This window comes from Dermacentor silvarum, chromosome 9, assembly GCF_013339745.2.
Source record: "Dermacentor silvarum isolate Dsil-2018 chromosome 9, BIME_Dsil_1.4, whole genome shotgun sequence".
Taxonomy (NCBI): Eukaryota; Metazoa; Arthropoda; class Arachnida; order Ixodida; family Ixodidae; genus Dermacentor; species Dermacentor silvarum.
In genome coordinates, this window is record NC_051162.1 from 143,974,072 (window position 1) to 143,989,527 (window position 15,456).

The 15,456-nt window shown below is 43.0% G+C and overlaps 1 protein-coding gene across 5 annotated transcripts in view; it reads right to left on the reverse strand.

The window, feature by feature from the left end:
• LOC119465043 (serine/arginine repetitive matrix protein 1-like) overlaps positions 1 to 13,700 on the reverse strand; it is a 37,589-nt gene extending 23,889 nt beyond the window's left edge. For 2 of the 5 annotated variants that reach the window (XM_037725874.2, XM_037725873.2), the window contains exons 1-4: positions 13,527 to 13,700; positions 7,694 to 7,786; positions 4,923 to 5,018; positions 1,426 to 1,521 (exon numbers count right to left, since the gene is read on the reverse strand). In XM_037725874.2, coding sequence (XP_037581802.1) covers positions 1,426 to 1,521; positions 4,923 to 5,018; positions 7,694 to 7,786; positions 13,527 to 13,662 — 421 coding nt within the window. In that variant the 5' untranslated portion in view covers positions 13,663 to 13,700. The remainder of the gene's footprint in view (positions 1 to 1,425; positions 1,522 to 4,922; positions 5,019 to 7,693; positions 7,787 to 13,526) is intronic. The other 3 variants (XM_049655907.1, XM_049655909.1, XM_049655908.1) reach the window with 3 other exon arrangements.
• Between the last annotated feature and the right edge of the window lie 1,756 nt (positions 13,701 to 15,456).

Here is a 15,456-nt window from a genome sequence, read left to right on the forward strand (position 1 = left end):
ATGCGTGGTGTTTTCGCGTGTCTAGTGCTGTAGGTCGCGTTATCTCAAGTTTCGGAGACGTGCTGAAGCAAGAGGCAGCAGAAGCGCTCACTCCGCTGTGTTGGCGCTATTGATCCACCAGCGTTGGGACAGCGAGTCTTTGTGCTCATCGAGTGAGATCTGCTCATGTTTGCCTGTTTGCGCGTGACATCATGCTTGTTTATTTATTCCGTAAGCAAATGTCTACTGCCGTTTATACGTCCGATAAAACTTTTAACCTTACATTGTGCAGTTACCTAATATCTTTTCTATCGCTATCAATGCTTCGCCTTTCGGTGGAAAGTGCGAGATTTTTTAAATGAAGTTTTCTTTGCCTATCATTTCACGGTTTCGCCTGGGTCGGTTGGTCTCTGGTAGGGTTCTCGCTGAGTAGATTCAACGTCATGCGTAAAGAAAAAGCGTAGGGTATACGAATGCCAGCCTGCTAACAGAGCAGCCAAATTATCTCATGATTAGGCCGGAAACGCTTTTTTTTGTTTATTGCGTTGTTCATTATTGCACAGACAACTGAAAATACAGGCATATTAATCACACTGTGGTGCAAGTATATCCAGAACCTTTTAATGAGCCAGCACGTCAAGAATAGTGACATGCACGTCAAGAATAGTGACCCAGTCATGTGGTTGAAATTTTGTTCTAAGCACCTCTCAAAGTTCGCCCCGGCGAACAAGCACTAGATCTTTGGTATGATCACCGGGTGTGGATGATAATGATTATGATTTCCATACTATGGCACATACCGTCAACGTGGGATCGGGCACGAAGCGTGTACGTGGTTTTGTAATGAAGATTATCGTTTCCGTACAATGGCACGTCCCTAACAGCGGGAGTGGCGAAGAATAGAGCGGTACATATTTTGGCACCGCCAACTAGCTCTAACACAGGATCTCAGCATGTCGACAATGAATATAATGTAGTTTCTATGCTATGGCAAACACTCACCACGGGCATGTGGTCTAAAAACCACTGGTACATTCCAAATACATAAGAAGAAACGAAGAACTACAAGTCAATGTAAGGTTTGTCACATTCCGTAGCATGGGTATGCGAGAACACCTGCGCGTGCCAGTTTCCTTTACGCCAAACACGAAGGGAATAAATTGGTCAATTCACACCAGTTCAACAATCGCTTCGCGAAATATTCGCACCGCACAGATTCCAACATATGCGCTGAATCTCCATAATTTTTTTTATCAGCACCATCTCCTGTTTGAAACCTTGATCCGCCCCTGTTGAGAACGCGCTTCTATAAAAAGTAAAGCATGGGAATCAGCATGGCTTAATCAAAGTTCTTTTCATATAGAATGTGCATGAATAATAATGGCTTCAAGAACCTGGCCGGTAAACTTCCCTTTGTAGTTAGGAGGTCAGCAAGAAGTTACGCACTCAGACGATTGCTCTGATTAGGTGGTGGTGGACGGACTGGAGGTGTTCGTTTTTGTCTTGCCACAGAATCCTTCTGGCTGTAGCCCACTGATATCTCTGCAAGATAATGAGCCGAGCATTATGTTTTAAAATCGTGAAGAGGAAAGCATATGATCAAACAATGAAGATTGTATTTAAGCAGATTACGTAACTGTTCAGACCCATAAAAGCCTGTAAGTGGTGGCACGCATCAAAAAGTTGCCGTGTAGTACTTGATTATGTTCTGTTATGCTATTGCTGCTGTGGAAAGTGTGAGATAAAGAGTACCTCTGCTACTTCATTCGTCTATCATATACAGCAAACTATAAAGAAATAAATAAGAGTACTGAAAAGAAAAACAGATGAATGAAAATTGAAATTGAAGCTAATAAATATGAAAAAGCCGCAACAAGAAGCTACCTGTCAAAGGTTCATGCCACTAACCGAATAATTTCTACACTTTGTATTCCTAATATATTGACGAAAGTTTGGCATACCAAATAAATGAATGGTACGTGGAATGGAATGAAAAATAAATCTCCATTCTAGGAAGTTGCAGGTAGGTTCCGGGAAGAAGGGAGTCAGGAGAAATCGCGATGTCATTGCTAGGGAACCTGCTTAACCCTTTACCAGCAGCCTAGAACATTAGTAATGTCTGCTTGCGTTGGAAGTGACAGCCAATATTCGTAGAATAGATATTCGAGACAGAGACACATGATTAACTCACGCAGGCTAGGTAACTATTTGCCGCCATGCCAATGCAAAGGGGAAGCTATTAGCGATCATCATCATCATCATCATAAATATCGTCATCATCAGTACCGAAGGGTACCCCGATGCTACTACACGGAGAAAAAAACTTCTAGTTCTGTCCCTCACATGTCGATCCTCTTTCCCGTGGGCCCACCTTAGTGTGTTTCTGGCCACTATACACGCTTTTTTTCTTTGTTCGATCGTTTTAGCTATGAGATAATACATTTGACAGCACGCGTTCGGCAATGCAGCACTCATGATGTGCTACCGCACCTAAGGGCTGCTGGCTGATAGCGCTCAGCCACCTCTCTGGGCACACGGCTTCGCACGCGTGCGGAATACGTGGGACGTCACTACACGGCATCATAAACGACTGTCAAGCCATAGAGATTGTTTACCAAGTCTTACTTCATAAAGGCATAAAGGTTATAAAGGCTATGTACTGCCTTTGTGAAGGCACTACATCGCACCTAAAACATTATGATTATTAATATTATTATTATTATTATTATTATTATTAGTTGTATTAGTAGTATAAAAAGCACTTACTAAATCTGCATACTTGAAGTCGGTATATAGCCTTCCAAACGGTAGCAGTGGTTTTTATAGCGTAAGCTGTTATGGGATCATTCCAATAGCCGTTTCGGGTCGCGATGATGCCGCCGCCGGCGTCCGCCGCGTAACCGCTATCCCTAAAAGCGCGAAAAAAGTACACGATTCCCGCCGGGATCGAACCCGCGCATGCTGCGTGAGAGCCGGATACCCTAACACTGAGCCACTCAAGCGCTTGCTATCGGGACGCGGGAAATACCCATATATAAGGCAAGCACGCAGAGGGAGACGACTCGAGCCTCCACCAGTATGGTGGCGCCATCTAGGTAAGATGCCTGCAAACGCCGCGTCCGCAGGCGCAGACGACGATATGCGATTCAGACGAGACGCGCAATCAACACGCTCCCGAGCTGCCGAGTCTCCGCCAGTATCGTGGTGCCGTCTAGTTAAGGTGCCTGCAAAGGCGGCGCGCCTGACATGTAAGTTGCAGTTGTGAGGCTTGATCGGGCTCAGCAGACTGCTGTGCACAGCGCATTACAAGCCGCAGCTCGCCATCGACGCCGGGCGGACAGTTCAGATCGTTCTCGTCAAAACGAGGCGAACAGACTGCCGCGAAGACCCTGTTGAGCGTGGTGCCCAAATTGGAGCTATTCTTGAGCCGCTCCACCAGCTTACGCTGTAACTGTGCTGCGTGTGCCACACAGGACTGTGACTTCTTAAATTTCAGATTTGCAATCGCTACTTCCTTGTTGCGTAATTTTTAGTGCACTACTACAACTAATATTATTACAACTACTACAACTACTACACCATTATTAGCTTTCACTAGCTCAAACACAAAAATTAAGTTTTTCGCTCCTCCGGGGTGTTGCGCAGCTTCACTTAAAAGATCGTTGGAACAGCTGCCGCGGTCGACTACCTGCTCCCTATGGGCGCGTTGGTAAGCGAAGGGACATTTTTACTCGCAGTGTAAAATATTGAGTATTTTTATAGTACAAGTGCGGACAAAATGAGTGGATAAATTCATCAACTTCCCGCCTCTCGTTCTCTATCCGCCTGTCTAGGCCCATAATCTTAGGCCTCCGTGCTTTTGTGAATTTTTTCCAGTGAAGATTCGTCTTGCATTTTGATAAAATTTACGTATATGCGCCAATTATTCCCCAAAGCTGTACGGTAGCGTATTGGCGCGAGCCATTTCTCTTGCCTATACGCCGAAACTGACTATTACTACTACTACTACTTACTACTTACTACAACTACTTATTATTACTACTACTACTTACTGCCACTACTACTTACTAGTACTACTTAATACTACTACTGCTGCTGTTGATACCTCTACTTTGATGTAGCAACGAAATTTTGAAGACAACTCTTCGCTGGCTTCGTGTCCTATACAATGATTAATTTTAAAATATATGTAATATTTGCATTCCGTTGATGTACAAAGCAGTTTTATTAGGAGCAGCTCGGCAAGGCCTCAAAATTCTGCCCGACCAGGTGCAGAATGTCCTGCAAAAAATAAGGAGCAATATTGCCACATCTCTTAGTGTAAATATCAAGAAATTAGCACCCCTTCAAGAACCCACGGTTGTTTTTTGTACGCTATATTGCAAACACTGAACGTTAACAACACTTGTATTTTACTGGGTAAGAACAAGAAGAAAGCGAGCCACATGCAGTTTCACATTTGAATCAGCACAATTTCTGTAATACATTATTGTTATCCTCAGCAACTCAACCAAATGCATCAATTATTTTAGGGTGCTACAACCTCATTATCAGTGGAGGCTACGTCTAGCACAGGCAGGATGTGCGTCGGCACATAATCGGGGAAACATTTTATATAAAAGAGGTCTTCAAATATTTACGTGACATGCAAATGAAACTTCGTATGTTGATGGGGAAAAAAGGAATTCCTACGTGGGTTCCACTTTTGAATATTGTAGAAGCAACCACTCAAAACTTGTTGGTTAGGATTCATATGTTTAGTGTAATAACGCAGATGTGTGCAGGAGAGATAACCAATCAAATGCTCATACCAAGTTTTTCGGGTTCTGTCAAGCGTACAATTAGTGTCGATATCGCTTATGCTCTTATACGACCACACACGGTCTCGGTTTCGACGTTACGCTGCCCTTTGTGGGCTGGAAGGTTAGGAAGGAGATACTTACTGTTAGGGTTTTTAAGTTTAGGTGGTGGTGGACGGGGTGGAGCTTCCCGTCGAGTGCCTGGCGCAGGTTTCGTTGCGTTGTTTCCAGACGATCCTCCTGTAAGGTAATGCGCTTGACATCGTCCATTAAAGTGGAAAGATTATTACTTATGTTCAAAACTACAAAAGCGGTTGAATTTTCATTATTTCTATTTTTTAAATTATTATGTCTATGATTCCTATTTCATTAGCAATCACAGTAGGCTGAAAGTAGCAGCTTCCTGCTGCCTTATGTGATATACCTACCCTCTTTAGTCACTCTGCTCGTGCGATTTGTTTTCGCCAGCTATATATAGGGGGGGGGGGGGGGGGCAGTAGCAACTCGAACAAATGCATTAATTACCTTAGGGTGCTACAGCCTCATTCTACAACTGATTCTTTATTGGGCAAACCTGTGCCCACAAAAGCAAGCTACACTCGAAGCACAACGATAGCGGCGAGCACAGTCGGCGATCGTCGAAAGCCGACGCGCTTCGCCGGGTCGGCTTTTATACTTGACTCATCGAAGGTTCCAAAGTAATCCCTGGTGCCCCCGTGTCTTCCAGAAAGTACTGGACAATTCGCGTCGCTCATACAGTCAGATTACATACGCGTCGGTGACAATAGACAACGGATAGAAGCATCGATAACGTTCGAGAAACTTCCGATACATGCAGGTGCGTCCTGCGCCTAGCGATAACGTTTAACATTTGTTAGCCGGTGAAAAGCGGTCACCAGTGAAAGATAAACATGTACACGTGTCAATCTTCAACGACGCCCGGTGACCGTGTTTGAGTCTGGACTCCGATGCGCCGACGAGGACTTAGCGAGAAACTGTTACGACGCTATTAAAGCGAAGCTTTGTACCTCTACCAGCCAAGGGTTCTGTCGTGTCCGTCGTTGTAAGCAAAAAACGATCCCGACGAACCGCTAACAATTGCAGGTATAGCAGTATAGCTTACTTGAATTCAGGCATTCAGCGTACAACTAAGCACCCGTTTTCGCAAGAAAAACCACAAAAACAAGCTTCAGAGTGATGAGCCAACATGATGGATGATAAGGGCTGCGGGCAAACAACGGAAACAGGCTCGGCGCGGTCCGTAAGATTAGATTGCAGCTGTTGCAAAGCTTATGCAGCTGCTTGAAAGAGGGGTGACGTCATTCGAAACCCTTCCAGCCTAGTAACTGCTTCGGTTCATTTTCTAGACTACCCCAATATGGGGTAGTCTAGTAGTGTATATCACACGGATCATAAAGCAGTAGTGAACATCGTTGTGAAGTAAATAATAATAAAGGCCGTGGTTAAAGTTACGTTATAGTGTGTGAAATATCAAGTGCGCCGCAGTCACCGTAAGGGTGGCGTAAAAAGCTTCGCTTTCCAACCACCTTCACAGGGTGGATTGGCGGGCAATTTTTTCCGACCCTATAAGATCATCCGACCAATTGACGCACTGGACTATGAGGTCGTGCCAGACGGCATTTCGCAATCACAGCGGCGCCGCGTGCGACCAGAAGTCATCCACGTGGTGCGTCTTAAGCCTTTCTACGCCCGCTGACGAACTTAGGTACTTCGCTGTTTTGTTATTGTTTTTTCTTTATTACGCGTGGTTTTATTTTCCCTTTCGTGCTTGTTTGTAGTATCGGGACGACGCTGTTTAAGGGGAGGGCACTGACACGTGTACGTGTTTATCTTTCACCGGTGACCACTTTTCACCGGCTAACAAATGTTAAATGTGTTTAGCATTGAATCAATATAGCGACACAGCGTATTGCCACCGTCCAAACGAGGTATGTGTGAGGCGTGTACTGCAGCGGGACTTGTCTTTCTCGCTTCCCTAAGAACACTGCGTGGCATGTGCCGCCGCGAAGCCCACGGATGGCCTCCGAAATGCGTGGAGCGCCGGTGCGTGCGAACGCTGAGAAAAAGCGTGACGCGGCAACCGGGCTCCAATATCGCGCTTCATTCCGGACGAGCTGCTCCGCATATTGGTGCTACCGAGAAGTACACGTGTGGCCTCTGAGACGATAAGAAGTGTCGTGCCGGTGCTTGCCCACGCTGAAAATTGTTCCCTCGCTTGCCGCACACCCAGTGGCAAATACTCAGTGACCCAAGTTGGCGAGTGGTTTACCGAAGAGCGGCACACGCCGAGTACATTCATGGCGCAGCTCGCTAGAGCACTGGCGTGAATGACGTTCGTTCAAAAGCAGGAGATACCTAGTGCATTGGTGGCACAACCTGATAAGCGTCGGGTTGCTGTCTTTGAGTGACGCTTGTGAATTGGGTTCGGACTAGCACTAGTGCAATAGTACACCTCCCCTGACCACTCGTCTTTGTCTGCGTTGAGCATAGATAGATAGATAGATAGATAGATAGATAGATAGATAGATAGATAGATAGATAGATAGATAGATAGATAGATAGATAGATAGATAGATAGATAGATAGATAGATAGATAGATAGATAGATAGATAGATAGATAGATAGATAGATAGATAGATAGATAGATAGATAGATAGATAGATAGATAGATAGATAGATAGATAGATAGATAGATAGATAGATAGATAGATAGATAGATAGATAGATAGATAGATAGATAGATAGATAGATAGATAGATAGATAGATAGATAGATAGATAGATAGATAGATAGATAGATAGATAGATAGATTCAAAACGCCTGAAGTAGGCGAAGAATCGTAATCAATTTTTCTGCTGTATGTCGGCTGGAAGTTGGAGAAGATGGTACGTACTCTGACGTGCTCCAAACTGAGGTGGTGGTGGACGGGGTGGTCGTGAAAGTCCACCTTGTGGTGAAGACTTGCTTTGGTGGTTAACAGATGTTCCTGTGTAATAATAAATGCGGACGTGCTTTCGAACTTTCAAAAAAAGTGGACATATTGTTGAAAAGAAATGCTCTATCAAGGAACATTTCGTCGCAGTTAACAGCCTTAGAAATATGGATGTGGCGGAACATAGGCATGCTCTGCAATAATAGACATTTGTAAATGACATGGTCGCCTTTGTTCAGATAAAAATGGGTGAAGAGGACATTGTTATAGTCTTTTTATGGCTGCCCGCTTTACTCCAATTCACTACAAAACAAGAGGCTTGCAATATTTCCTTGTGGCCGATGCGAAATCCAATTTTCCTATGAAATTAGATCTAGAATCAAATAAAAAGCTCGCGCAGGCCATGCGATTATTTCTCGCGACGCCGAATAAACAGGTTGCCATTAGCCAATCGTAATTATCATCAATATGATAGTCATTATCATGGTCACCGTCGTCGTAAATATAGTGCGGTAATTTACAGCAGCAACTGAGATACATTCAGAAGTAACGAGAGACGCAATAACTTATTTCGAGTCTGATTTTCGCATGTGGATTCTCAATACATAATTACTTGTTTAGCGCAAAAACAACGGACACGTGAAAGACGACAGGACAAGGCGCCACTCCCAACTGACATCATTTTATTGTATCCCTCCTTTATATAGAGCAGAAACAAGAACATGGGCAGTGAGCACCATGCGCGGCAACCACCACAACATCTGATCGCCAGAGTGCACTCATGACACATAATCCAAAAAACCATATAGTGGCGAGGTAGATTTTCGCAATGAAACCGGGTTGTCCTCGGAAAGTATTTTGTCCCTTCTCGAATTTTATCTAAGTGCAACTTTTATCTGGTTCAAAAATAAGCTATATATTCAAAGAAATGGTGTTTGTATTGGTTCATGTGTGGCACCTGCTCTGTGTAATTTTTTTATCGTTTGTTGACCGCGCTCTTAAGAGTGCTTTAGACAATGACTTGGTTCAAATTTTTAGATATGTTGACGATTTTCTTGTTGTGATAAAACAGACTAACAACGAATGCTCCGTTACGGTAGCCGATATTTTAACTCTGTTCACTGACAATGGCAAAGGTCTGACTTTCACACATGAGCTATCTAGGGACGGTAAACTTCAGTTTTTAGATTTGCAGCTATCCTTACAAGCAGATCACGCGTGTTGGATGTACTCGCCACGTGCACGTAAGGAACTCTTACCTTATGCGTCTGCGCACTCAAAGATTGTCAAACGCGCCATTGCTTTGATGTGTCTAGAATCTTCGTTGAAGAAATCGTGTCATCACACCGCGAACCAGAGTTTCATCGCACAGTTAAATAGGCTGAAGGCGGCGGGCTACCCAGGTGTGATGGTGACCTCGGTCTCTGAGGTATTGCTTGAGAGACTGAAAGGGAAGTGTCACAAAAGCAACTGTGTTACTCAAAAGAAGTGGCCTGAAGTTGTGCCGTATTGCCATAGAGTGGCTCACAATCTAAAGAATGTCGCCACTAGACACAATGTCCCAGTAGTGTTTTTTGCTCCTCAGAAATTGTCATTGTTGTGCAGCCGTATTTCAAAAACAAGTAAGAAACCAGTTTGTGAAAAGAACCACGAGAAGATTGTAGATTGTAGCGTCGGTGTAGTATATAAGATTCCGTTGTCATGTGGCAAAGTGTACGTAGGGCAGTCAGGCCGCTGTGTTAACGAGCGCCTTAGAGAACACGAGCGATCTATAGCGACAGGCACAGGTTCCCATTTAGCTCAACATTGCAAAATATGCAGGTGCAAAGCTATGTTCCATGACACTACGATTTTGAAAAAGAGCCGTGATACCACCGCCCGAGAATTATCGGAAGCTTTTTTCATACAGTCACTGGGTTCGCAGTGCATTAGTGTGCCTTCCTTAATCTTGTACAGCGCGGAATATGGTTTTTTGGATTATGTGTCATGAGTGCACTCTGGCGATCAGATGTTGTGGTGGTTGCCGAGCATGGTGCTCACTGCGCATGTTCTTCTTGTTTCTGCTCTATATAAAGGAGGGATACAATAAATGATGTCAGTTGAGAGTAGCGCCTTGTCCTGTCGTCTTTCACGTGTCCGTTGTTTTTGCGCTAAACAAGTAATTATGGATTCGCACCAACTAGCCCGCCAACGCATTGTACGGATTCTCAATAGTGCGCCCACTTTCATGAACAAAGTACGCGGTTTTGTTTATCAGTTTTAGGTGTAAGGGGCCAAACTATTGCCATCATGGCGTTGGTAAAAGGAGTGCTTCGGGATAAACTCTTGAGCTCCTACGACACGCATGGGATACTGGCATGTAGTGCTTAGGAGCCCCTCGATCTGGACACGTGGTTTCTAGATTCTGGGGTTTTATGCGGCGTCAAAACCACGATATGGTTATGAGGCATGCAAACGTGGTTTCTCGTGTGCGCTGGATGCTATTCGGAACCTCTTAGAGCAGTCGGGTTTCGTATCGCGACTGCTATGCAAATGGAAGCTTCAGTGACGGCATGCGGATACGTGCAACGAACGCTTTATTCTATTCCACAACTAGCGATGGTGAGTAAAGTGACCTGAGGCGTCATTTCAACTCAGTCTGTCCGGAACATTCCTGTGTGCGCAGCTTGAAACCCATGCAAAATTCGCTTTATTTAGGGCTTAAGTTTTTTAACATCTCTGTGTTATCATACTTCTGCTCTTCTTTCCTGATATGTGTAATATATGGATATGATATCTGTAATGTCGTATTCGAATAGGAAATCTTTATTATTATTTTTTTTTCGCGTTCAGTTAGCTTTGTGCGAAGGGAAGTCAAAAAGTAAAGGGACTTTTGAGAAAAGGTACATTTATTCTAATGCTAGAAAACTGAAACATACAATATTTTTCTACACAACCTCCCTGCACTTCAACGCACTTTGCTCAAGGTTTCACAAGTTTTTCAAATCCGTCGAAAAAGATTTTTTGGGTTGCACCTGTAGCCAATTTTGCACCGCATCAATGACTTCTGCATTGGGTGCAAATCTTCTTCCCCGGAGCGCTTCCTTCAGTAGTCCAAAGATATGAAAATCGCTTGGAGCCAGGTCTGGACTGTATGGCGGGTGTTCCAGCAATTCGAATCCCAACTCCTTTATTGTTTCGGCCGTCCATTTGGCAGAATGTGGCCGAGCGTTGTCTTGCTGCAGGATGACACCTTTTCGCAGTTTTCCACAACGTTTGGATCTGATTGCAGGTATCACTTTTGACATGACTTTGACTTCCCATTTCACCCCAAGAGGTGAAACTGCGAACAGTGAGAACTATTGTGATGTGTTGCGAGCTAAGCTGAAACCTGCTTCGAATTGCTGGAACACCCGCCATACAGGCCAGACTCGGCTCCCAGCGGTTTTCATACGTTTGGAGCATCGAACGAAGCGCTCAAAGGAAGATTACCAACCGATGCAGAAGTCATTGATGAGGGGCAAAATTGGTGAGAGGTGCAACAAAAAAAAACGTTTTTTTTTCGAAGGAATAAAAAAATTTCTGAAACTTTATGCAAAGTGCATTGAAGTGCAGGGAAGTTATGTAGAAAAATAATGTATGTTTCAGTTTTCTATCAGAATAAATGTGCCTCTTCACAAAAGTCCCTTTACTTTTTCACTTGCCCTTGTATTATACCGTGGCATTAATACAATTTTTTAAGTTGTTCATTTGAGAATCCGCTCTTCCTTTTTTTTTCCTTTTCATCAGCAGAGCAGATAACGGCAATATTTTTTATTATATGGCGGATGTTTTAGGTAGTAATTAAATGGCTCCTCAAAGTGAATTTTAAACCTACAGGCTGTGATTTATACTAGTATAAACTTTATAATATTTTAACGCTATTTTTTCCCAGTAAAGATACTGGAGGAACTCTTAGCCAAAAAAGCTGTCATAGGAGCTTAACGAGGGCGTAGCGTGCATTACATGCCAGCAGATACGCGCATATTACGATAGGTAAGCTTCCTAAAATTCAATGAGCGCACTTACGGGGGAAGCAACAGAAAGATATTTAAGATAAAAAATGTTCACATAATTGTCTCCAACACATTAGTAGGAACATCAAAGAAAATATCGCTCACTCGTTGATCATAATACAAAGATTCATGATTCAGAATAGGATAAAAGGAGAAAATATGATTAAGAAAATGTGCCATTCATTGATAATTGCATACACTTTCAATTGCAATTTCATAATTGCAAGAAAATTACCGTAGCTACAATAAGCAAGCGTAATAGAATAAGATAAACATTATAGCGCCAGGAAGTGGTCGCGTAACTGTTTCTTGATGAAATCCACTGTGATTTACCATTTGATACGTATAGTAGTTACATGTTTCTGGCAATGTTGTTAGTAATATATGGGAAAGGGCAGCACTTCCCATATTTCTAGATTTAAGGCACATTTAGTGTTTATGTGGTGTTTCGAAGGTAGTCAATAAAGTAAGGAAAAACTTTTAAAGAATTGTATTGATTGTAATACCCAGTGCTAATAAATATAATCTTCTGAAATTACACTGTAGACGAGAAATGCGATTCTTGTTGAATATTTGAGGTCAACGTTTTTGTATGGCACGCGTGTTTATTTTGCCATTCCTAAATTATATGTTCGTTTCCGTTGTTGCAGCAGAGAAATGCTGCAGCATTATTACTGAGAGATAAATAATGCTTGTTAGATCGGTAGTTTGGAATGCGTGGGAAGAAAGGCTTAGCCTTTCGGTCAAAAGTTGACGTCAGTGTTTCTTTTTTCTTCACTGAGCTATTCTTGTCTAGAGCTGTTCTTGTCCGAGGCTTTGACATGTCCATTCTTGTAGTTCTACTCCTTTATTCACCAGCCAAGAGTAGGACGTTCTTTAGTCTTTCATATAATGTAGTTTGAAATAAACTATGCTGCCTATTAAAATTTGGCAGTGTATGTACTTCACAGTGTAGGGTACTGCATGTTGCACTCTTCTAACTTTTTTTTTCTCCTATGCCTGGGTACATCCGCAACTTGTTTATAAGACGCGTCCACCATATATGCATTCTTCAATCAGAAAATACATTTGTTTTAGTTCCCTCTTTGCACAGATGTGCATAGCATGAGCAAACAATTCAGCAGAGCGTCGCAACTGTCAGTAACGCAACCTCGTTCTGTGTGCATGATACACTACAGTTGTCCCAACACAACACAAAGTACCCTCGTGCATCCAAATTTCCTTATCTTGTACATATTCATCTGCTGACAACCATAGCATTCACCAGTGTACAGCGTTACGCTTTCATCCACAGGCAGTTACGATTCGTGAGTGCAAGCAGCTTGTTGTGCCACAACCTTCCGCGCCTAAGTCAAAAACGTATGAAAACGCCGGTTTTCTCGACGCCTTTTACATTTGCCAATGCCGATAACATTCTGCTGAAATGCTTGAACGAAGATCCTCTTGTTCAAGTAACCTACGTGCACTCTCGAGTTTACTACTTCGAGTCTCACTCAAGGAGAGCTTTTGCTATTTGATTATTATTTCCTCAAGTATATCCCGCATAATGAAAAAAAACCTAAGTTTAGTATGTCTGAGTTGATACTCACGGCAATGTGCAGGCCGTGGTGTATTATACATTTTAACACAAAAAATTGACTTGGCATGCATAGTGCTGCTTCTTAGGTTCACGATGCAAGGCAGGAAAACAGAAAAATACGTACTCGAAACAGATGGCGGAAGAGCAGGCCTAACAGGCACAACAGTAAAGTTAAAATTACCTTGTCTTTCCGAATAGCTTTTGTGGTTTCCCTCAAGCTTTCCTGGAAGCGTGTGTGTCGAAACGTGTGCTAACGTGATCAGAAAATAAAATAGGCCCCGCACGAACAAAGTTTTTAGACGAAAGACCTGCGCCATATTCTGCTACATGGAAAGCCTGCCAGCATATGCTTCCGTTCACAAGCGGTTATGTTTTTGCCGAGACAATACGAGACAAAAATATTCTACTTTTGATTGTCGCATTCTCACTCTCTTGAATCAGCATGTTGAGTTTGTTTTTGCCAGTATGCAAAACCATTGTATTGCAGCTTCATTGTGAAACGTACATTTGCTGCATCGGGCTCTACAATGATAAATTTGTGTTCGACGAAGAGCTGTGGCAAGATAAAAAATTAACAGAGTGAAGCGTTGCTTCTATGCGGAGAGTTGCTTGAACAGTGGGCAGCGATGAACGCTCACACAAAATTCTGTTATATGAAATGGCGCCGCACTTATGAACGATCAGTGTAACTTCGCTTCGTAATGAAGCTCAAGAAAAGGCACCAGCTTCTCCTTTACAGTAACGAATATCTGCTTCAGAAATGGTCACATGCGGTGCCTCCCTGCTTTAAAGGCTCCGCAAAATCTACTTCCTCACGCCGAAACTTTGTCAATGAAATCGCAATAATTTTAATTGAAGACTGTCTTCTGCTGTTGGCATGGTACGTAGCTGTGAACTCTTGGTGCATATTGGTTACGACATAAGTAGTTATGTTAGCTTACCCGAACATCAAGCACTGCTTGAGTACGAAATAACTGCCAGGTTTACCGGCAACACAAATGATTTTATTTTAAGAAACATGCGGTACAGTACAATACGTACTCATTTAGAACTAGCAAATAATGTGTGATTAGCGTGAAATGCTGAAGCATGCGGTTTTAATTTGCATTAGCCCATTTTCAGTGAACCATTGAAACGTTTTATAAAGGCAAACTGTGTCTTTCTATGAGAAATATACATACGTATATATGCTGTGAAACACCATATGTCATATTTACCTTTAAAAATGACTTCTTAAAACCAAATTATTTCCCATAGGCGCCTTCAGTCATTGTTACGGGTGCCGTAAGTTTTAGCTATCTGGTGCCCCGAAAGTTGCCGTCGATGGGCCCGGCTTCTACCTGTGGCATATGAACTTTTCGTCTACTTTTACTGATTTCCATTTTTATTTGTGTTAAGAACTGCGAATTGCTCTACGCTTACCTTGGCTTCAATGCTGTCTTGATTTCGAAGGAAATAAAAAATCAAGCACCTCGTTTGCCCTTATCCTTCGAGCACAAAAGTGTAAAAACTTTGTGTGATGAATTCACATTGATTTGCTGTATTTCGGTCTTCTGCTCACGATGCGTGCTATGGAGTGAACCTTATAAGACCACTCATATTTCGGTTTGATGATTGCTTTTCTTTTTATTTTCTCTCCAGGGGCATGAATTGTGATGCCGACCATCACGCTGCAATGTCAGAAAGGGAGAGGGGGAAGGAAGATGTGCTCAAGTGGGGCATGCTCAATAGGCTAACAATGCTGCTGGCTGCGTCAGAAAACCTTAGCTTTCTTCGTCTTTCCAGGATACTTTAAACATACGTTTCATGGACGATATTTCGCGGCCAGACTGCACGGCAAGCACAGTTACTTTATAGCTCAGGGCGGTAATCAAATGATTAGCGCTGTAATAATTAAGGCATACACTTTCATCGCTGGCTGCTCTCGAACCCAGCCATCACAAACGGTCATTCGTATTTTGTCATTTGATGAAGAGCTGATTTGTTTTGCGACATCAGAGAGGTGATCCTCTTAGAACTGTTGGTTCTTGATGCCTAATTATCTCTGCCGCTTCCCCAACATTGCGAATGCTGGTTGCTGGCTCCTGTGTTGGACAATATGCAGGTGCCAT